The sequence below is a fragment of the Abrus precatorius genome, unplaced genomic scaffold (assembly GCF_003935025.1).
Source record: "Abrus precatorius isolate BTA unplaced genomic scaffold, Abrus_2018 Scaffold9, whole genome shotgun sequence".
NCBI classification, from domain to species: domain Eukaryota; kingdom Viridiplantae; phylum Streptophyta; class Magnoliopsida; order Fabales; family Fabaceae; genus Abrus; species Abrus precatorius.
In genome coordinates, this window is record NW_020874439.1 from 781754 (window position 1) to 807855 (window position 26102).

The following is a 26102-nucleotide window of genomic DNA, read 5'->3' on the forward strand; positions in this document are numbered from 1 at the left end:
CCAAGTTTTCTCTTAATTCTGTCAAACATTACCTTATTTAGTGAGAGTAATTTTAGATCAAAATTTTCTAACATGCTTCCAAATATATCATAATTGTAACTTACATGATCAATTTAAATAATTATTATAATTTTTTAAAAACGTTTCACACCCTTTATGCTTTGATAAGAACAATTTATGACAATATATAAGCAATATCTTCACGTAAAAAAATTTCTCATTTAACATGTTACACACAATATATATATAATTTTGCAGGAGCACATATATATCAATACAGAAACGTTTAACTGGCACATATATTATTTTTTAACATATAAAAAAGGCCATTAATTGGCAGGAACAGATATGATGAGCATGAGAAACAGGTCTACAGAAATTGATCTGAGAAGCTTAGCAATTATCTGGAGGAGTGAGATGGCACTTGGAAGGAAGTGAAGTAGCAAGAGTAGGGTCAATTCCAAAAAAGGGTAACTCTGTAGAATTTTTGTAAGAGCAAAGACATTTCAAGTCAGCCCCAGAAAGAGCATTGCAGCACTCAGGAGATGGATCAACTGGGTTTGGCTGAGTCACTGATGGCTTGCAAGCCTCCAATCCATCATCATCCATGTTGCAGAGACTAAAGCCTTTGGACCCTTTTGACATAGAAGAAGCCATTATCAGCACCACCATAAGCTGCAGTAGTGATACCCACTTCCTCTCTTCCATCATCAACAACCACAGTGTACTACCACTTACCTGTTTCTAACTCAATGAACGTTTAATGGGTTGTGGGACTATGATTTTGTAACTTATATATACAAGAGAGGAACTCTAATATACCACATGTTATGGACCCGTGAACAAGAAATGGCAGCACATGGAGTCACGGGTAGAATTCTTGTTCCACTTTATATTAATTATTATACTAGTTTTTATAATCATACTCGGTCAGGGGATTGTTATATGTGGTCACAAATTTTCAGCAATTTGTCTTGTTTTGATGTAGTGTCATAATTGAGAAACAACCAAGAGAATCTGTGCCAAATTACTATTTTTCTTCAAAGACCAAATTATTTGGTGGTCATGTAATGTAAATGGTTTTATTTTATTTTTATTGGTCCAAACTTTTAAAGTATCATTGAACTTCAACAGTATAAAAAGCATCATGAACTCCCAATTACAATTTGATCTTAAAGGTTATTGTAATATCATATATATTAACATTTCTAAAATGTTAAAATCGTAACAGTTTATGGATAGTTCATATAAAATTGTAAATTTTTAAGTATAGAAAGAAGTTGGATTCAGTCATGTTCACTACAAAAATTGTCTAATACAATCTTTATTTAACACAAAATAAATTTAGTATAAATTTTGAAATTTTATACTAACAAATGATACGTTACACTGACATTTGATATTTTGATAGTATATATTAATATTTTTATTAATAAAATTATTTGTTAGTATAATTTTTATGTTTATACTAATAATTTATTTTTATTAGATAAAGACCATACTAACAAATGCTATCTTAATACTTAAAAAAAATTATTTGTTAACAAATAGCAATATGTTTAATGGCTTTTGAGGACTTAGGCTAAATCTGTTTCCTAAATTTAATTTGACATAGGTCCCTCTATTAAGTTATGAGAAAAAGTATAACTTAACTTGAATGTTCATTTAGAAGCTTATTTTGTGATAAATTTTTTAAACAGATCTAAAAGTCTAACTTCAAACAGGTTAATGATTGTAAATTTTTTATATAAATAAATAAAATTAAGCTTTTAAATATACCAACATATATATAATCTCTAATATTATAAGAAAAACTTAATGCAATAATAATAACGTTAGTTGGTGATAAAAGCCTACACAATAATAATATCATTACATTATTTATATTTACCTAAAAAGAATAATCTATTAAACCTAAAAATCGTCATGAATTTATTTAGAGTTTGTTCTTTTTAAAATAATAACATTTCAAAAGACCTTAACATAAAATTTATGTGAGCTAATTTATTAATCCCATCTATTGACTTGACTAATTTCCAACTGAAAGAATTGCCATGAACGAGAATTTGGGAATAGTTGCTATTAAGAACTTGCCACTTTGAACTTCAAATAATTAAAGTTGATTGAAGCTGCTTAAGGCCTGAACTAGTATGGGAAGATTTAAAGAGAGGTCATTATGCAGAACATTTTTTCTAACATGGAACCAACCAGGCGTAATAAAAATTTATATTTGATAAGATTTTATTAAGATTACAAGGTTTAATATATTAATATTATTAAAAAAGCTTATTGAGAATTATCTCTTGCAGTTGCAGACAAGAACTCTCCATCCCATGGATTTCAAGAGGCATCCAATGATAGTGTCTTGAAGCTAGTAAAACATTTCGAGGTCAGAAGCATAATTATAGCATTTGTTTCTATTATGTTTTGTGGACTTTTGAGTGGCTGAGATTTTATATTCCAAGTGAATATCTTCATTTTAAATTCGAGGATGATACGGAGAGTGACGCCCATCGTAATTGCAAGCGATTTTGTTGTAAGCTTCTAATCTTAGTCAAGGAATGTTGACTCAAGGTACACCACATTTTGCTATAGATATTAGTATTTTATTGAATTTACTTTTGCTATAATGTAATCGTAATTTTTTTAACATTGTTTCTGAGGAGGTCACTGTCGAAAATTTTTAATTATACGGAAATCTATAATTAAATAATAGTATAATAACTTTTACATTATTTATACATTATAACTAAATTCTTAAAATTAAAAATTCACAGAAAAATAATGTCTTGTGAACTTTTTAGTTGATGCAATCCACAAGAAAAACTCGTGGATAATTGTTTTCCTGCAAATTTTAGAATTTGTAGGAAAATTTTGCAGCAAAATATAATTTCTTTCCCATAGCCATAATTTTCATAAAAAAGTGATATTTTCCAAACTTTCTTGTGGATCTTGTTAGGAAGTCTCTGAAATTTCACAAGTAAATTTCCAAGTAATTTATTTATAAATAAATTCACTAAAGGATTTTGCAAGTAAATCCACGGGAAATACTTTCTGCGAATATTTTACAAAAAAGTACGAAATTTTTGCACCTCTTTTTCTTAAAATATTAACAGGTTAATTTAAATCCATAAAGCTCACAAGAAATAGAAAAAATGTTCAAGTAAAAATCTCGCTATTTTTTACGAAAAATATATAAAACATCAGGTACACTAAAAATTGAAAGGAACAAATATTAAAATTCTTGCGTGAGTGATAAAAGAAAACATTTAAAGAGGATCCCCGAAAGCAGATTCCCGGTTTTACAATGTTGTTGTCATTGTTCCCTATGCTTGTCTTCCCACTTGATTTCTTTAAAGTTATTTAGTGAGTAGAACTTGCAAATAGCAAAAATTAACATATTCTTGTTTAAGTGCTTTCGAGTTTCAGTAGCTTTAACAGTCCAAGAAGACGTATCCAATACAGCATGCCAATCTCACACCACAAATAAGCTAGAAGACCGACAACTCTCAGCAAGTACCAAACACACACATTGACCATAGGCAATACCAACTTAGTTAATTTAATCATAATTTTTCTTCCCTAGAGAGAGAAAGTAGGCCACATATGAACTTCTGAAACTTTCATTTATGAACCCCTTGATTAAGCATATGTTGGGAACCGTGTTCAGTGTAGCTCCCAAGGTGAAAATTACAGTTGGTACCATATGGATGGACGCACATTTTTTGGTCTTTCGGATTTGGTTACAAAAAGTTAATAAAAATCCATATAAAAGGCCATCAAAGTTTTAGGTCAACAGTGAATATCTGATGTCTTATGATGCTTCATAAAACCTCATTAAGTCAATTATGTCAAATTGGTATTGCAATGCAAATTCTGTGTAATTGTTATAAATTTCAATGCTTAAATGTTGTTCCGAAATTAAATTTACTTACGATTTTAGGATTTTAAACTATAGTGTTTTATATCAAGAAATTGAACATTACCTTACCAGAGAATTGAATCATGTAATGTAGTTGTGAAAATTGAGTTAAAGTTTCTTGTCCTCCTTGAAGTAAGATTTTACATGAAATCCAATTTGTAATAATATATGAATTTTTACCTTAATCGTTTGTGTTTTATCTCTTTATTTCATTTGTAATAATATACGTAAACTTGTTCTTTGATTATGTGTTAGCTAAGTTTTGTATTTATTATTGAATGAAGAAAATAATTCCTGTAAAAGTGATTAGATTCATACTCGTTAAAATAATTAGTACAGTTGTTAAATTTAATTTGCTTCTACTTATTTGAGTTTATCAACAACGTTATATTTAATTTTAAGTCATTAAAAATAGTCAATAATTGGAGTAAATGATAAATTATTAAAGCATATTAATTTGAAATCTATATTATAAAATTGAATATGAATAATAGGTAATATGGTACAGGACATATTAGATGTCATTGCTAGTATTAAGTTATATGTTTGAATTATTTGTACTTGTATTCATATTACATTATTGAAAAGTGATTTTTATTAGATATGGACTGAAATATGATTTAGTGAAATGAAGTAACATGAATTGTCTTTTTTAGTATCATAGTGTGAATTTTTTTTGTCAAAATAGGGTAGAAATAAAAAAATTATCAAAATAGAATATTCATTAAAAAAATAAATTTAATGATTATTAGATTGAAAGATTATAAGTAATAAATGTTTCCAATATATTTTGCATTGCATCTTATTTTAGATATGAATTCCAAATGTAGGGATATGCAACTCTTAAAAATTTGAATACACGAGTAACTTGTATAAAATGGAGATGCTTGAATTGGTAGTTTTAGAAAAGGTAATAAATGACTTGAACTTTAACCTGCATAGTTTAACATTGTCTGAGTTGATTTCTCTATTATTACCTCTTTGTTGTGAACTAACAACATTCATGCTTAACAAAACTTGTTAAAACTTCACTCTTTTTTTCTTGGTATTGATAATAATGGCTTAAGAATAAGGAATGAAAGTACCATCACCCAGTTGGCCAAAGAACCAAAAAAAAAGAGAGAAATGCAGCATGATGTATTTAAAAATGTTTAATACCTCTGCTACTATCTTTCAATCTAATAATTATTAAATTTATTTTTTTAATATTAAAAAAATGCCAACCTTTATATAGTCAACACTTATTTTTTAATGATAAAAAAATAATAAGTGTTGACTATGGAAAGGTTGTAAAGAGGTCGTCACTTACATTGACATGGTAAAAAATATTCTTGACAGAAAAATATTTTATGAATATTCTATTTTGATAATTTTTATTATTATTTTTACTAGCAAAAGTTCAGCAAGATAAATAATCCTAACTTGATTTATACATTCTATTTTCATGATTAAGGAGAGAGAGTTCATTTATTAGTAATTTAGTAACTAACGAAAGAATAAATTGTATACATTATATTGATTACTTGTTTTTTTCTTTATTTCTTCGTATATTATGGATTAATATTTAAAAAAAATTAACCAAACAAATTGAACCCTACATGTACATATAATGCATTTAAATAATAATTACGATACTTATTTATTTGATAAATTATCTAGCTTACTAATAATTGAATTATTATATGTTTAAAATTATTATAATTAACCTAATTATTTTATATTATTCATTTGCACATGAATTAAAACTATGTTATCTGTATGTTCAGTTATCTATCTTTGTGTTTATTTGTGTTTATTTGTTCCATGAAATAGATAATTAATAAAATTTATTAGTTTAATGTATTTTTTGTCATCATATTTTAGTATTTTTTTAATTTTTTTTGTTAATCAATTGGGCTTACAAAGTCCAAAAACACAAAAAAAAAATTAGACTAAAATTCTAAGTCAAGAGACTTTAAGAAAATCAAATCTTGAAAGAGGCTTTAGAGAAGTGGAAGCTTTGTCAAAACAACTTTACCTAGGAGCTTTATTATAAGGGTAAATTTCTAAGGGGCGCACCACCCCTCATATTCCTCTAAAGGAATCTTGAGATCAAGACACAAGTTTTGAACAAAAGTAGGAGGATCTAATATAATCTTTAGGTTCAAATGTAATATTAAAATTTTTCAATATCGATTTTAAGATTTCGTCATCATTTAAGACAAAATCTATGTCCTTGAACCCTATTATTTTAGCCTTATATGCACAAGATTCATATAAAAGTGGATTTGAAAACATCTAATCGGGCCTCTAATTTATCGTTTTGAAGTCTTCATGCATGCACTTCGTCAGCGTCTCTAGAGGATTTGTGGAGTCTATCTTTACTTTCTTCATGCTGCAATCTATGAAGTCTATTTTCTCTTTAGATCTTTTCTTTCCTTCGTTCCTTTCCATTTGCCGAAATTCGCTGAAATTAGGGCTAAGATCCAGATCATAACCACCCGATAGCACCCCTTACCCACCCCTAGATTCATTCAGGGTCAACCTTGCTTGGAAAGCTAGGGTAAAAGCCCTAGCAACGCCGCCATCCAAGCCTTCTTGAAAAAATAAGGGTAACTTCTTGAAGAAAACTCCCAAAAGTTTCTCACATTTTTTTTTTATTTTAGTGAATTTTTACTTTTAATTTTTAATTTGATCATATCAGTTAGAGAGACTAAAAATAATAATTAATTAAAAATAAAAAATAAAACAAAAAATTACATAAAAAATAAAATAAAATAATTAAAATATAAAGATTAAAAGTATATTTAGACTATATTTATTTATAATTTTTTAATAGAGCTTAACTATTAGAGCATGATTTTCTTTTTTAAAAATAATTTTTTATTTCTAAAAATAAAATATATTATTTTTAAAAATATAATATAATATTAAGTAATACTGTATTTTTTATAAAAAAAACAAAAAAAAATTGAACATTCTCTTAACTTCTCATGTTAGATTCTCTAACATCTAAATTTTATATTCTATTTTGTATTTTGATAAGTTTAAATATATTGATATTTCTATATATGATAATAGCAATTAATTTGAATTCAAGTAATGTTTTTAAAATAAATAGGTAAATTTTTATAATAAATAAAAAAATATCTTATCATTTCATTAAAAAAAAATTATTAAACCTAAATTTAAATACAAAATTCAGGTGTCATGTAAAGAAAGTATGATTTAAGTTAATATTTACGTTATAAGTACATTTGTGATATTGCATGGTTAAGATTCTTTTACTTATTAAACTTATGTATGTGTGTGACAAAAAAAGTGAAATGACTAATTTTATATGATGCTAAAACAAATAAATTTTTATCGTATAATTTCTAAAATCAAGAACTATTTAAAAATTACATAGTTACTTGAAAAATTATATAATTATTTTGATTATTTATGTAAAACATAATAATTTATATTTTCTTATATTATTCACATACAAAATTTCTCCGTCACTTCAACTGTATGATCACATATGTACATATTTTATTTTATGTAAAATTATTGTGTATAATATACTTAGATTTCGTACCCACATGATGTACATGCTTATAAAGTAAATTATTTTATTCTTTACATTAGATGCCAATATAAAATAAAATTCTATTGTATGTGCATTCTAATTGAATTCTTACACGAATTTTTTTATTTATCTTAAAGTAAAATTTTTGTAATTAGTATATTATTATAAATTACTTTGAGAAACGTAACAATATTAATTTAGTATTTGAAAATTTTATTTTATGTCAATTTAGATTATATATATATATATATATATATATATATATAAGTTTATTAAAAAAATATCATAAAAATGTTAAAAAGGTTAGTGCACCAAAGTTAAATAACACTTCAATGAAATAAATACAAAATTAATAAAACATCATATATAAATTTAAAATAAAAATATTTAAAAATATCATATATTATTATGATGCAATTAGTATAGTTATAATTGTCTCTCAATGCATTACTTATAATCGCTAAAAACTTTCAACGATCTGGTAATGAAAATAATTCAGGGTACTCTTTAAGAGTTTATGGTCTAACTCCTTTTAAGCCTAAACCAGATCACATCTAAGCTAGGTTAATATTATTTAAAAAACTTATTTGATTAAAAAATAAAATTTTTGGTAATTTAAAAAATATTTTAAATACCTCACAAGTTGACTTATTTTAAAATATATAAATAAAATTTTTATTATATTATTTTGATATTATATTCTTTTTAGTCTATATAAATACACAAACAAGATATTTCACATTAAATTTAGACATAATAACTTAGTTAAATTTTAGTTTGTAGATCTATTTAAAAGATGTAGATATAAAATATGCTCTAAAAGCTAACCTAACATTTTTTTCCCCTATGGGTAAGCCATGTACCCCTCTTTCACACTTAGATCTTGTATTGATAAGCATTGGATTGGGATAATGGTAATCCCTTATCTATATTGAAAAATTTTATTTTATTTGGATAAAATAAAATTTCATTAAAAATTCTATTCGATTCACTTTATTGAAAGTACTTAAAGTGAGGTTGATTTTAGAAGCCGAAATCTATTTCATTTGTAAAATAAGAGCAAAGTTAAAGAAAACCATTTATGGTAAGTACTTTGAGAGCTAAAACGTTGAAATATGAAAGACCTCAGACAATATCATTACCCAGCATCTAATTGTAATATCCCACACCATTTCATGGTAGTGTTAATGAACAAAATTATTTACTTTTTTTTGTCAACAAAATTATTTACTTTGAATTCAAAATGGACAGGGATTAACAGTATCAAATTGGGCTGACCCGGTCCATTCAGTCCAACCCACTATGGTTAAACAAATTGTTGGATCGACTTAGGCCTAGTTAATATTGTTGACTAAAAATATAGGTCAAGTTTTTATAATTGCAAGCTTTAAAAAAAAATTAGTTTGATCTTTCACACAATAGATCAGTTCAATGGACCATTTAAAAAAAAAATTAATTTAGATTTTTCAGGACTAAAAAGCTCAATAATAAATCAAATGTTCAAATTCAAAACTGAAGTCCAAATTATTGTTCCATTTTCCATATTTTTTAAAACTCAAATCAGTTTAATAAATTTATTATTTATTAATATTATTAACTGAGTTGACTTTAACAAAGTTGAAAATTCAATTAATTATTACTAAATGTTAAAAGTATCAATATATAAATAGGTCAAAATAAATTGCATTACTTTGGAAAGAAAATGGGCCGATTGTGGACTAGCCTACCCCAAGCTAATTAAATTTTGGGTTGAGCCAGAGTGGGCTAGGACGTAAGCTAATTATTTTAAAATATATTTGCTTCAAAAATACTCATTATGTTAAGACAAAAACTCTTCAGCCTCTTCTGATAAGCAATAACTTAAACAAATTCATGCCCAGTTTCAACGAAAATAAATTCATAATGTTGGATCAATTAGTCACAAGGAATAATTTTTACTTAGTAACATCACTAAATTTTCTTCTTAATTATATTAAAAGCAATCATTTTTAAACAAAATAAGCAAATGGGCAATCAAAATCTGAATTAGGCATTCTCATACGCTCTTGATGAAATTGCAGTTCCATGATAAACTTGGCCTCCTCTGGTTTATAAGCATTGGGGTCATAAAGCCCTGTCAATCAAACCATCAGAAGCAAACGCCATAGGGACAAAGGTGTACCAATCTCTTCACCCCTGATGATGACAGCTATCAGGGGCAAAACCTTCTGATCCATGAGGTGGCCACGACCACAAAAATAAAAAACATATATATTTTTTATTTTTCTATGGCCCTTCTATTATTCTTTTAAAATTTAAATAAAATATAATAATAGATATTAAGAGACACTTTTCTTTTTTACCAAATTCAAGCCCATTGAACAAAAAACAACTTCATCTAAAATTACAGTTTAATAATATATCTTACTATCAAAGATTTTATGATATAATAATATTTTCTTAATTGTGTCATACGTTAATAAAGAGAAATAAATAAATAAAATTATCACTTAATTGATAGAGATTCATCTTATTTTAACCTCTTTAATCCTTATTAATAACAAAAAGAGTTTTTTCGGCTATGAAAATTATAAAAACAAAACTTCAAAATAAAATGATAATGAGTTTATTACGATTTACAATTTACTAAATAAATTTACACTTTAATGGTAGGGAATATACATACATTGAATTTTATTCATATTCAAAGGCTTAATAATTACATATCACTATCAAAATACATTAGGACCGAATTTACATAATTACATTATAAAAAATAATCTAAGTCCTACTAAATAGTCTAGATTCACACCAAAATACTAAGAATACAATTCTAGTCATCGTTATCAAAACAATTCTCTATCTCTTCTAACTCTTCTGGTGTCAATTTTTCATCATAATAATCTTTTTTATCTGCAATGACCTCTATACCTGATGAATCCACATTTTATTGAATTTTTATTTGTCATTTTGATGTTTCTTAATAGAAAAAGTAAACGTAGGAAATGTAAATAACATAAAAACATCATTTTGGTCAATTCATCATAGGTTTCTTAATTTTTGGTTAAATTACATTGATTTGTATAGATATAGTTTACAATTTTGATCATTTGAATAATTGTGCAGGAGCTTCTAGACTTATTCCATGGATTTTTAGCATTTGAGAAAGTTTGAGATGAAAGTGATCACTTTGGAGTTCATAGTGAACACTACAGCAAGCTAGATCCAGAAAGGTAGACTAAAGTGATCATTATAAACCCATAATGACAACTCTAGAGAGGTCAAAAAGCACAAGACTTGCGCGTAGCTACTATGGAACCATAGTAGACACTCTGGAGCAACCAAAGTTATCACTCTGATACCAAAGTGACAACTCCTGAGAGGCAAAAAACACAGGACTTGCGCGTAAACACTATGGAACGAGAGTAACTACTTGGAGCGCTACGCATTATCACTATGAAGCCAAAGTGATAACTCCAGAGAGGCCCAAATCACAGGACTTGCGCGTAAACACTATGGAACGAGAGTAACCACTATGGAGCGCTGCACGTCATCACTATGAAACCACAGTAGTTAATTTGTGCGAAAATTTCTGCACTATAAATAGGATTTGAGAAATTAGGGTACAGAGCTTTTTACATAACTTTAGATTCTTTTGCCACTTTGGGAGCATTTTGCAGAGCTTAAGATCCTTGGGTGACAGCCAAGGCCAATCTTAGGGTATGATTTACAATTTCTTTTCATTTTCCTTTAATTCTTGCATTGATGATGTTGAATTTTCATTGTTTTCATCTTGAATTTGTAAGACTCATCTTTATGGAGGGCTAAACTTTCTTGTAATCCTTAGTGAATTCATGGATTCTTGAATTCCTAGGTATAAATGTCAATATAATTCCCTTTCCTTCATGAATTTACATTTCTCAACTCTTTGAATTGAATTAATGATTGAATGAGGGGGACATTACTTAATTAACCCTAATTCGTTTTACTAAAATTCTTAACTTAGTTTACTTAATCCTAAGTTAATTTCTAAGGTTGCGTAATCTTGGGGAAAAAAGTTGGAACCCATGTAAATTGCTTAATTTATATGGGACGTTAACGTTAATTCTTGCTTTTTTGAGTTACCCTAATATTAATTCTTTCTTTTTGAGTTACCCTAATTCAAAGGAAGAGGAAAAGTATTGAATCTTGAGAGGGATAGGGATAGAATTACATGAACAAACTAAGGATTGCACATTTCATTGATTGGATTCATTAATTTCATCACTTGCCTTCACATTAAAATTGGAATTACACAAAACTCCCATGCTTTAATTGCTTTTATAGTAAATGTTACAACATGTTCAATGTATGTTACAAACTAAAGTCATTGGAGACAACTTAGGCTTGCATCCTAGACTACATAAATTTTTCTGCATATTTTGATGAAGGTTGACGACAAATCTTTTTGCAAAACAAAACGAGAAAATCTATCGTTCATCAATACCCATAATTTGCTTTTGGTTTTCCTATGAGATTATGATTGCAGAAGGTGTACACATAGTTCACAATATCGATTGTCTGAATAATACCTCTGTATACATGCAAACATAGAGTGTGATGCATTCTACCATTAACGGAGTAATTAAAAAGAACATTATACCTTATGGTAAATTCACAGTATAAACATCACCAAATCTATTTTCATTATTTATAATAAATTTACAGTGATAGACTTTCTGTTATTCTCCAAATACATAGTTTAACCTACTCTCCACTGTAAACTTTGATAATATAAAGGGTCTCTGTGGAGCGGTCATCCTTATTTCCTAAAATTATTTGTAAGGATGAGTTCTCTCCTCACCACTAAAACATAATGAATATATAAATATGAATCACCATAGCATCAAATTTAATACAACGCATATCAATGATACCATAACTAATGCACTTTAATTATATAACATAATATATCCCTTTTCTCGCATACACACTCCCTCGTGCACGGTGATCACAGTCAAACGCTGCCTCCAACATTTAATGAGATCTTACACACATGTAGGTAAATAGTTGTCGATTAACTCATATACACAAACACAATGTACACAGTAACAAGTCTTTTAGCAAAAATATAGTCAAGAGTCTAGTTGAGAAATGAATGTGAGGCTTGTGATATATTTGCTCAAATCAATTATGCATTCACCCTCATTTCTCCCAAAATTTTCAAATCGTCTCTAAACTCTACTTCCAGTATATCTCTGTAACCATTTACACTAGTCTCCTTCGTCACCACCACTTATAAAATACTTTCCTCTATTCATTTTTCATCATTCAGCTAAATAAATCGTGCCTAAGGTTAAGTAGATTCAGATGTAGTCCAAAACAGATATTTCAAAGAAAATACGTTTAATCATTCAATATCAACTAAACATGCATCACCAACTATAATAAACAACAAAACTCTAATTTAAACATGTATTCATGAGACAAATACCCACAATATTACACTTTCATGACCACAACTATATTCAATATTTTAACATTAGGATAAAGCTCTCCTTACCTTAATGAAAAGATTCACTAGAAGGTTTGAGGAAGATATTATCCAAAGGATCAAGCTCTTATTATTATTATTATTATTATTATTATTATTATATATATATATATATATATATATATATAGAGAGAGAGAGAGAGAGAGCCTTTGAGAAGGGAGAAAAATTAGAAAAACAGAAACAAGATTGGAGAATTAAGTTCTGAGGAACTTACTTGAGATTGAGTAGAAAAGAAGTCTACGCTTGAATTTAGAGGTAGTTTAGAATTTACGAGAGTTTTCTTTGAGAAATGAAGTGAGAGAACAGAGAGAAAAGTAAGAAGGAATTGTTTGACTTACAACACAAGTTTTAAAACAGGAAAATTCACTAAATTTTGGCTTGCTAACTCTTGCTTGAGCAAGTGGACTCTTGCTTGAGTAAGTGGACTCTTGCTTGAGTAAGATACATTCTCACCTGGGCGAGAACATTAGACATAAGTTTTATACAAGTTTTCTAATAATCTCACCTAAACGAGATCCCATCTCACTTGAGCGAAATGTGATCTAGAGAGCTCTCACTTTCCCTTGTGCCTTTTCGCTTGGTGGAATGCCTAGTCCAGAAAACCCTGTCTTACTTGAACGATACATTTAGCAACTTCCAAAATTTTAAAATTTATTTTAAAATAAAAATGCAGTAATAAATAAAAGAATTATGCAAAATTAAAATGAAAACGTTACAAGTTTTGCCGAGAAAGCTATTAATGAATCTCCATTTTCCTTTCATCCAAGGAACTTGTGGACTAATGACTCAAAGGTGTGTTTTGGACAATGATAGAATGTCTATTCCCATGATAATCATCTTTATTTGTGTGCATCACTCTCTTGCTTTTTGGCACTTCTTTGAAAGTATTTTCTTATGTCCCAATAAAAGGACACATGAGAAGATGAAGTTGCACAAGAAACGAATAAATATAATGAAAGTGTAGAAATATTAGAAAAGGGTATTTATATATATTAGTGTACATGTACTCTAATATATTCACTTATTATGTCTATTACCAAATGAGTGTTAATCAAGTCAATTCATCAAGAAAACTGACACTTTTAAGTTCTACAATCAACTAAAAAAATATATCTTTATTAAAAGTTATCTCAAAATATAGAATATTTATTAATAAAAACTCACAAAGACACAATTTAGGTGTATACCATAATAAAATTCAATGTTAAAAAACAAATGAGCTAAATAACTACATAGAAATCATGAAACCAATGTTATCAAGATCAAGATCTTACCTAAGATCAAGAAGGGGTAAAAGATTGTAAATTGTTGGATCGTAAGATCGTACTAAACATGTAAAACTATACTTAAACATATTTATAAGTATAGAAAATAATATAGATAAAGAAATTAACATCTAAATTACATAATTTAATTAAATATAAACTTAAAACTCATTTATTTAAGATCTAATACAACATATAATTAGTTAAATTAGGATGTTTTGCTAGTCTATTAAACTAGCATTAATCTATTAAAATATATTTTGCAAGCTCCGTGGAAGAGGTTCAAATCATTCATAGGTGTACTTGCACTACCAACAACACTACTTGCTTTTCCAACTTGAATCAAATTCTCATATAAATCCATATATGATTTTAGCTCATTCTTCTCCACCATATTCCAATCATCATTAGAAGCAATATCCTTAATGTCAAAGTTAGACTTTTTCTCCTCTTGATACCCTTACCCAATTTTGAGTTGGTCATGACAAATGCAACATCATTAATCATCTTTTTTTTTAAACGATTTCTTTTCTTGGTGTGATCCTAAATAAAGTACTCTAATTATGCTCACATCCAGATGAGTTAAATGTCAAGTTTAACATACAAATAACAAATCTTTACACCTCTTGATACTGTACACCATAAGATTTTCATCCATTGTATGGAGTATTGACTTTCAATCCATTAATTGTTACTTTTGAACCAAAACTTTTTTTTTAGCTTTGAAATACTACCACCAACTTCATTTCTAATATTAAAAGTCTTACAAAGATGAAAGAACACAAAATCATAAGGAAAATAGAATAACCACCATGATGTACCTAACGGCCATAGTTTAGTAGCGAAATAAAATACCCACAAGATACTTAGAGAACCAAGACTCACCCACACCTAGAGAATGCAAACCCACCCACATAAAAGCATGCCCAAAAAATGCGAAGCACCCGAGTCAAAAAAGTAATAGAAAACAGGCTTTGTTAATTGGATCATTATATTTGACTTAACTATCGTGATTAGATTTGATCGTTGATTCCATGATCTTACTAAAAAAGATTGAGATCTCAAGTGATCCAGATCATGGAGACGAAGCAAGATCTTAAAATCATGCGATCTCACGATTAAGATCATATTCTTGATAACACTACATAATCCTCCTCCCCAAATTCAACACAATCCATTTGACCTGTTACAATGATTCTACAACACTTTCTTATTTACCATAAAATGTCAACCTAACTCAATGAACAAAGTATTAAACACAGGGTGTAATAACAAAATTTGTAATTGATCTTTAATATGAAATTAGAACGCCAAAGATAATCATAAACAAATAATAATTATAATAGAGTTTTACGCTTCTTTGTTGAAGACATAACCTTTGTAATAGAAGTCGTCGTACTTGAAATCTGAATTATGTGAAAAGTGAGAGGTTATATCTTCCTTTGTAAATCACACTCCCAACGCACAACTCTTGATGGGGCAAGTTGTGAAACAACTCATATAATTACATAATTATCAGTGATTACATAATTTGTTATATAATATCATGATTTTAGTTGATGGTTTATATAAATTATCTTTAACTTCTAATAATATTTCTTTATTTTTAATTGTTGAGATTTCTATTGCTAAAAGATTTAAGGTTGAGGAAAAATCTTTAATATTGTGACACAAACGTCTAGGTCATATTTCTAAAGACAGAGTTGAAAGATTGACAAAGACAAATATTATATCTTCACTAAATTTTAATGATTTGAAAACTTGTGTAAGTTGCATTAGGAGAAAATTTACTAAGACAAAAAAAAAAGGTGCAATTAGGAATACAAACTTATTAGAGATCATTCACATTTATATTAATAGACATCTAATTCCTACAATTTATGGTTAAAAGATATTTCATTATATTTATTGATGATTTTTTTTTATATGGATATCTTTATTTAATTAAAGAAAAGTTTGAAGCACTTAAAATATTCAAAATTTTTAAAATTGAAGTAGAGAATCAATTAGGAAAAATGATTAAGTTTGTATTCCCTCCGATTCTTTTTATAAGAAACAAAAAATTAAATCATCAGGACCAAGGAAAGCAATTAATTCTGTTATGTTTTTCATAAATATAAATTTTATTCTAAAAATACACATGATATTAAATGGTGTAGTTAGTAATTTGTATATTTAATGTATTAATAAAAGAAGGATATAAAAGAAATTTAGCAATTAATGCATCTTGAATCTATTATTTATTTTTTATAATAATGACCAAGAAAATGTTCTATTTTGTTTCTTATAAAAAAGATCACAGAGAGTAATATCTGACTGTGGTAGAGAATAGTATTTTGATAAATACGGTGTTACTGGACAACATATAGAATCATTTGCTTTATACTTGTATGAAATAGTTTCATAATACACTATGTTTAAGAGTCCTGAACAAACAGTATAGCCAAAAAGCGTAATAGGACACAAAGATATGATGAGTAAATGTAACTTGTCAAAATTTTTGTAGGATGAAGTCTTAAAAATAATCCTTTACATTCTTAATAGAGTTCTTAGTAAATCTACTTTTAAAACACCTTTTGAACTTCAAACAAAAAGAAAACTAAAATCTTTCTTTACTTAATCACGTTTTCCTAAAATACTTGGAAAATACTTAGAAAATAATGAAATGTGTTTATGAGGTTGAAAGGTGAGAGAAGGATTCGAATTTATAATCCTAAGGTCACGAGCCTGATAAATTCACCAGTACTTTACCCCGCTTCTTCCTAGCAAGAAAAAGGCGCAAAAGGCTTTATTTTAGCGCTTGCGCTTGCGCCCCTATCTATCTTGCCTACTCGTCTAAGGACCTTGCTTTTTCTTTCTCTCTACAACAAACAAGTGAGAGAGACAAGATTTGAAGCCAACAATAACATGGTATAAATATTGGATCAAGCAGCCAGCAACGATATTGCACCACAATAACTCATAAAAAATAATGCATAAATATCGAATCAATATCACATCGCAACATCTCGTATTCAGATTAATATTGCATCACAATATCTTAACAATAATTTAAATCACGTTTATCACGTCACAACAATGACAGAAGCAATAAAATTGAAATTGAAGTTATTCAATTTAAGAATTAAAATCATAATCACATAAATATATATGCGATAATGATCCGAATTCGAATGGTTGCGGTGCGATATTGATATTTATACGGTTGGGATGAGATATTAATAGATATTAATTTATGTATAATTTTTTGGTTGAATTATTGCAATGCGATATTAATTCGACGTCGCTGGCCCCTTGATCCAATATTTATATAAATATTGCTAGTTGCTGTTACTAGAATTAATAAATACTATGACTAAATGCTTTTAACTCTCACAAACAAATTCTATTGTTGTCTTTAAGTAATTAGACCCAAAAAAAATAATATATATATATATATATATATATATATATATATATAAACTTTTCACTTACGAAAGATTCACACCTTACAATTCCCTATATCTATGCAAATTATATTCTTACAACAATTGCCACTCAAAAGATTGACTTTATAATTGCTTCACAAAAGATCCATGCAAATTTTATTCTTAGAAAGGGAACCGCACAACAGAAACCAAAACATTGCGCTGCAGATTTTAAGCTTCTCTCCAAAGTCAGCCCGAAGCCGGTTTTACCTGTGCCTTATCGCCTTATCCCGCTGCCCATCATGAGATGATAGGGCACAACGCAACAATAGAGCACAAACTAGAGAATTTAAACCTTCAAAATCATTTCACATTTATCTTCAAATATTGTCCCGAACGAGTCTACCTTTATTCAGACATTTCATCGTAACAATACAATTTTAATGATTTACTTTGATATGTACTACTAATCACCCATACTAATGACAAATAATCTATTGCTTAAATAACATTATCCATAGTACATAATAAACAATAAAAAGGTTCCCAACTATCCTTTCGGACGCTTCACATACATAACCCTCCCTCCATTAATGCCCGTTCCACTCCATGATCAGACAAGTGGCTTCAAAAAACCTTAACATTCACATCCGAATATAAAACACACAATTTCCTAACATTAAACGGGACCAGCTGTTTCGTTCAAAAACGTGCGGTGCAAAAGTGAGATAACCATAACACAAGATCAATAATCAACAGTAAAGAACCACTACAAGTCAAAATAGTCATGCTGCTACTACTACAAACTTTCAAATGAAAAAACCACTGGGCTTTTCATCCATGTGTCAACTTGAGGTCATTCATATCGATAAACAAGAACCACCATTTCAAAATATTCAAAATAGAAGGGGCCATAACCCTTGATAAAATAGTAATCCACTAAAACAGACTTGTCTTTGTCTAGACATAAGTAGGTCCTTTCCATCATCATTGCTACGCTACAACTAAAACAGAACAGAAAATCGCAACAGTCAGAAGAACATCACGAGATCTAAACGGCCATTAAGCTTCCGCGTCAGCACATTTCTTCCCGGGAGAGCAGAAACTCCAAACAAAACCGTACGGATCCTTCACCTTCCCCACGCGCCCTCCACCGCACGCGCCTTCACTTTCCGCCACCTCGCCTTCCGCGACTGCTCCGGCGCTCACGGCCTTGGCTATGGCCCCTTCCACATCCTCAGTCTCGAGACACAAAACGACAGCGTTTCCGCCAGTCTTCGCTCTGACAAACAAAACATACAAAACAATGCAAAAACTCCTTTCAGTAATAAAATAAATAAAAATAAAAATAAAATTAATAAATGGCGAGTGGAAAACACTTTTATAAACCCCGTGGAATTAGAGCAAGCAAACAAATAAAAAGATTAGGACACTAAATTCCAAAGGTAAGAACAAGAACTATAGAAGAATGATAGAGACAAAAAGGAAATCACGATTTTCGAAGAAAAATAATTTCCATTATTCACAGATCGAGTGCATACATGACATAAACATAATAAAAATAATGGAAAGCATGGAACAAGGAATAAAAAATTTTAAAACATACATATCAGACAAAAAATAACAAGAAAAATACAAACTATCAAACATAAGTTGAAAACTAGAACCTCAAAAGACAAAATAAAACAAAACAAAACAGAAAAGCACGGTCAACATTCATAGATCTAGCGGAAGATGAGCTCACGATGAACATCAGAGAGAGAAACTCACGGTAGAGCAGAGTCACCAACGATATCAGCGACGAGAAATGAGGAGCCAGCGATCTTAAGCTCAGCTGAGAGAATGAGGGGAAGCTCGTGCTCTGCTTTGCGCTTAGGGTTCAGTGTACGGCCAACCTCCTCTGCGGCAAACGCGGCCTTGTAGAACTGAACGGCGTCGTTCGCCTTTGGAGCTTCCACAAGCAGCTGGGGCTTCACAGCGACGAAGGACACAGCAGCGACATTCTCCGACACGCCGTTCTGAGCGTCTTGTTGAGCCATTGGAGACAAACTACAGAGAGCTCCAAAGAGAAACACAAAGAGACAATACCCTAACCCTAGGAGAGAGAAAGAAGATGAAGCAGGAGAAGATGAAGTGAAGGAACTTGTGGTGGTGGGACAGTGTTTATATAGAGGCGGGGGAGCGGAAACGTTTCGAGGGCAAAATGGGAATTGAAAGGAAACTGAGAGTTCAGTGCATTACTTTACCAATATATTTTTAAAGAAAAGAGGATTTTGATTTTTGGATAATGGGGAACCTGAGATTGCCCCTGGTTCTTGGTTTTATTTACGATCCTGCGCCATTATGAGAGTAACGGTCTTTTTTAAAATTACATTTTTACGAGTACCAAATGAAGCAATGCACATACCTGCAACGTTTTTATGTCAAAACACGGCTTCACATTTTCTCCCAATTTCAATTCCGTCAATGACAACAAAGCTAAATTAAATTACATCTATTCAATTCCATTTTAGATAAAAAGAAGAAAAGAAAGACAAAAGTAAATGGGATATAATAAATTAGGAGAATTACAAGAGAATTTTTATGATCTCTCTAAAGAATTTTGAACTTTGTTCTAATAACCACAAAACAACGTATGTTCACTTTTTGACTAAATGCACATATTATTGAGACAAGTAAAATAATCTTAAAAATATTAAATAAGGAAAAACTTAATGAAATAATCTTATAACTTAATTAAAAACATCATAAATATTACTTTTTTTAATTTAAATTATGAGTTAAATTGCGTTTAAGTTTTTACATATTACTAGAAAATATATCTAGGTGTTACACGAATTTGTATAAATATATTTATATTTTTATTAGTTAATTTAGTTTTAAAATAATAATAATTTAAATAAAAATTATTTTTAATGTGATAGAAAAATAAAAATAAAAAATAAATTTTTTGATTATTTTTAAAATAAATTATATATTAAAAAATAACTATAATCATTAAATTTAATTTATATATAATTTTAAATATTCTAAATTGTAATAATAATAATTTAATTATAAATTAATAAATATATTTGTGTGTTATATAAATTTATTTACATTTTTATTAAATTAATTTATTTTAAAATAAACAAAAAATTACAATTTAAATATAAAAATATCTAACAATAAAATTTTATTATATTAAATAATATCAAATATAATTACATTAAAAAATATAATAAATATATTTTTATATATAAATTATTTTGTATATTTTATTTTATTTTTTATCCTCTTCAATAATAAAAATTGTTATTTTTTGTTATTATATAAAATAAAAAATAAGTTTTTTAAAAATGAATTAAAAAGAACATAAAAATGAAAATAAATATTTTTAATAAACAATAAAGTTTAGTGTTATACTTAACTACTCAAGTAAGCTCTATTTGAATGAGTTTAATTTTTATTTTTTAAGAATTAAAATAAATATTAATACAAATTTATTTAATAAATTATGTATAAAATTATTAATTTATAATTTTAAAATAATATATTTAAATTTAACTTATAATAAGTAAATATATATTAATATCTGACTATTCTAATTTAAAATATTTTTTAACTTTTAAATTAATATTAATTTTAAGAATATGATATCATAAGTAATTATATCAATAAAAAAAAATATTTATTGTACTTTATATTTTATGTATAGTTTAGTTTATAATTGGAGAATGAATTGTAAGTCCATTACATGATTAAATACTTTCAAAAAAAATTTAAAAGCATTAAAAATTTAATTTTAATCTCAATTTTTTTAATAATTACATAATTAGAATATAAAATATTAATAAATAAATATAGTTTAAAATGTTAATATTCAAAAAAAAATTTATAATATTTTCAAAATTAATTCTTGTCTTTATTTGATTGTAAATCTTTTTTATAATTGTAAAAAAAACAAATTTAAAATATGAAAAGAATATTAAAAAGTTGACGAACTCTCATTCACTGTTAAAACAAATTATATATAAAAAAATAAATATAACATTAAAACTTAATTTATATTTAAAATACTATAATATATTTATTTATTATAGTATAAAAATATTAAATATGTAAATCCAACAATTACAGTAATATTTTAATAATAAATTTATATATTACATTAATATATTATTTTTATTCTTAACATTATATAACTATTAATATAAATTTTTATATATAATTAATTTTAATAATTTTTTCTTAAATACAATTCAAATATAATAATTATGAATCAATTATAATTTAAATTCTTAAGATATATGAAATATTGTAATTAATTTTAATATTTTTTTATTAAATACAATTTATAGTTAATTTGTTGTTTTTATTTTTAATATATACCAACATTTATTTTGATAATATATGTGACCAGAATTATATATGATTTTAAGTATTTTAAAGTTTTGAATAAATTTTTGTTAAATACAATTTATAATTAATTTATTGTTCTATTTTTAACATATTCAATTATTCATACTGATCATTCGTATTACCAAAATTCTATGTCAGTTTGAGTATTATAAAGTTTAATAAACATAAATTTTATTGTAAATGTATATAGTAATAAGTAGTTATAATCAATTTTACATAAATTGATTTATATATTTTAATTAAATTTAACTATAAAAAATATTTTATAAGTGCTATAAAGATAATCAAAATTTAACAATATTATATTTTATTAATTACATTTTATTTATTATTAGTATGTTTAAAATTTCTTTAAAAATATATTTATAACATAAGATTTTATTACGTTTTTATAATTATTTTTTAAATATATTTATAAATATTTTTATTTATAAATTTTAAAATATGACATACACGATATGTCAACTCTATAATATAATTTTAAATAATATAAATTTATACTATTATAGATTAATTTATTTAAAAAAATATTGATAAATTTGATATAATTTAATTGATTAAAAATAAAATTTAATATATGATATTACTTAAATGTAATTTTATACGTATTCAATAAATTAAAATAAAATATATGAATATAATTTAATAAAAAAATAAAAATATGAATATTAACAATATATATATTTAATTAGATAAATAATTTTTAACTAACATAATTGTAAAATATAGAAATAAAGTAAAGTAATAGAAAGAACTTTTAAAAAGTTCAAAAGCTGCAAAAAAAATTTATTTATATTATAATTTATTTATTTTTTTATAATAAATATAATTTAATAATTTATAAAATAAAACAATAATTTAATAATATACAATATAAATTAATTATTTAAATTAATACATTTAAATTTAAAAATAAGATACAATTTCATTTTTTATTAACATATCAGTTGAGTTTTTAGCCAAAAAAAAAAATATATATATCACTTGAGAACTTCATTCGATTTTTATAAAATTTTTTATGTAATTTAATTAATTTTTTTTAATATTTTGCAATAAATTTTATTTTAGTTTTAATATTTAATAAATTTAAATAATTTTTATTAAATATCACTTATAACAAATTTATTATTGTCTTTTTTAAAAATGTATAATTATTTTTTTAAAATATTTATATAAAATTAATTCTAATAGATTTTTTAAAATATAATTTAAAGATAATAATTATGAATCAATATAATTTTAATTCATAAATTATATAAAAATATTAATTTTAATAAATAATTATTAAATATAATTTATAGTGAATATGTTAATTTTCTTTCTAACATTACTAACATTTGTTTTGATCATATATATCATTAACTATGTAAATAAATTTAAATATTTTAAATCTTAATAATTATAATTTTTGTTATAAATATATATACTAATAAATAGATAAAAAATAATATTTTATTTCTAATAATGTAACTGATTCTAAATATTTTAAATTTTTATAATCATAAAATTTAATATAAATATACAGAATAATAAATAATTGTTGTTATTAACATTATAAATAACTATAAATATTTTAAAATTTAATAATTATAAATTTTATTGTAAATATATATAATAATAAATAGTAACAATAAATTTTATATATAAATATAAATAGATATAGATAAATTGACTTAATCGCATTTGTACGTAATTGATTTAAGAATTACTTACATCATTAATCCACTAAATTTTTGCAAAATTATTATTTTCTTTTATTTTCTTCCTTCTTGTCTATGATTTTTTCTTCATTCACATCAATTGTGCCCCCTAAAATCATGTCTGTCAAATCGAAGAGTCAATGTTTGATTCAGTTGAATTGGTATGTATAAAAAATTTCTAAGAAACCAAAATCACAACACAATAAAATACATTAATTCTTAATTTCCCATAACCAAAGTTCCTTACAATGAAAATATACACAAATTTGAAAAATTGAATTAAATAATATAGGACGCCATGTTATGAATTTATTTTTTTTGTAATTTTACAAAAGTAAATATTGAGTTAAATATATTTTTAATTTCTGTAAAATAGTTAAATTTTATTTATACCTTTTTTCATTTTTTTCCTTAGTTAATGTCAAATGTTTATAATTAATCTCTACTCTTACTTAGTTACTTTAATTACTGATTTGCCCAATAAAATTCTGTCATTATACTGTTAAAAAAGGTTAAATATTATTTAATCTTTATAAAATTATCAAAACCATTTTGTTAGTTCTTGTAAAAAAAATACTTTAATTTATTTTAAATTTAAACACAAAATATTATATATATATATATATAAGTAATTTTTTAATTTTAAATATATTATTAAGACATACGTGTACGAACAATATAAAAATTATATATAATTTTATATAAAATATCAATTATTTATATATTTAAAGAAACAAAATTCACTTGAATAATAGAAATTGTGTGTGGAATATTAATTTTTAATATTTAAATAACACAAATAGAATGTTTATACTTTTTAATATATAAAACTTACAAGTTTAATTTCCAAATATCCAACAATATTAAAACTTATTTAACATCTTATTATATTGTATTACTCTTTAAATTTATCATATCGTTTTATTTTGTTCGTATATCTCTCTGAAAAACTGTCTCCAAAACATTTCTTAAAAATAAACATATTTCTAAAATACAAGTTGCAATAAGATCACCTTGGGGGTACGTTGTTTTGGAGTAATCAGTATTATTAAGATTAGTAAAATGAATATATGGTGATATTTTAAAATTTTAACTATCTTAATTATTTAAGAATTTAATGAAAAAAAAATACAAATGTCTTAGTCTTGACTTAGATAATATGCTTCTAAATACAAATTTAAGTTTTTGATGACCTGTTTCATTGATAGGCCATCGTGCTTCAAAATTATCACTTGTGTTCACTAAGCTAATGTCTCACGTGACTCCTCGTTCCCCTTCTTTGCTAACCTATGAAGGTTTTGAGGCATGTTCTTAAAATATATTAGTAAGTGTTATTTATTGATTTGGAATTACTACAACGTATGAAAGAATAAATGTGCATATTGTTGTCTACTTTGTGGCCACAGGGATGCTGAATAGTTAATTTTATTTTGGCTTGAATTGCCTGCGATTTATGGGAATAAGGATAAGATTCTCTTGTGCAATTGCTTCCTAACAGTACTTGAAAATCAAAGAGGCAACATCCTTTCTGAATACATATGTCGTTGTGTTTTCAAAAAAGAAATCACACACGGGGCGAGAGAGAGCATAAGAAAGTACAAGAAATGCAACATTGAGCCTTTTGCCTTTATATTTCTTATTAACTTGTCGATACAAGCTTGTCGGGAGGATAAGAATAACAATCACAGAATGTGTCCCACGTCATTTGCTTTGGAAAAATCTTCTTTTTCATTTTGGTGAATAATTAATATATAGGTCGTTTGCCTCTAGTAAGTTTCCATTGACACCAAATTTGTGATGACTTTTTCTACATGTATTTGCATGCTTAGTATAACTTTCATGTTTCAGAACATAAATTGCTACTAATCATACCAAAAGGATAAAAATTATTTTGCACAATTACATGCAGCAATTCCAATCTAGTAAACTTCTTGCATGCACAAACTACAAAAGGTTCTATGCTACTTATAAACTATAAAAAAATATTAGTATTAATTTTTACACTAGTAAAAAAAAAGCCTTTTTACATTGGTTAAAAGAGGTCTTTTATATCAATTCTGTATCTAAGGTAGATATAGGCGATGTAAAAAGTTTAAGATTTTTTACATCAGTTATTAAAAACTGATGTAAAAAGTGTTACTTTCTACATCGGTTATTTATAATAACCGGTATAAAAAATGTTCTTAACGTTTATCTTCGTCAATAACATCAGTATTTTTCTTTTTTGAGAATTTTAACGTTTGTGTCAATATTATCAATATATTTTCTTACGTTAAATTAAAATTCATAAACATCAATGTTTATGGTATTCGTGTGTTTTTTAAGTTTTTCATGTTTGTCGTGT

The 26102-nt window shown here is 26.2% G+C and overlaps 2 protein-coding genes across 2 annotated transcripts; both read right to left on the bottom strand.

Moving 5' to 3' along the window:
* Window positions 1-260: 260 nt before the first annotated feature.
* On the bottom strand, window positions 261-756 carry LOC113851369 (putative lipid-transfer protein DIR1). The gene has a single exon (XM_027481833.1). It carries the CDS (start codon window positions 709-711, stop codon window positions 394-396), a length of 318 nt encoding a protein of 105 aa, XP_027337634.1. The 5' UTR covers window positions 712-756; the 3' UTR covers window positions 261-393.
* A 17820-nt stretch (window positions 757-18576) lies between these two features.
* Window positions 18577-19785, bottom strand: LOC113850535 (uncharacterized protein At5g48480). Its single transcript, XM_027481101.1, has 2 exons — window positions 19428-19785; window positions 18577-18939 (listed from the first exon to the last, which is right to left on the bottom strand). Exons 1-2 carry the CDS (start codon window positions 19694-19696, stop codon window positions 18720-18722), a joined length of 489 nt encoding a protein of 162 aa, XP_027336902.1. The 5' UTR covers window positions 19697-19785; the 3' UTR covers window positions 18577-18719.
* Between the last annotated feature and the right edge of the window lie 6317 nt (window positions 19786-26102).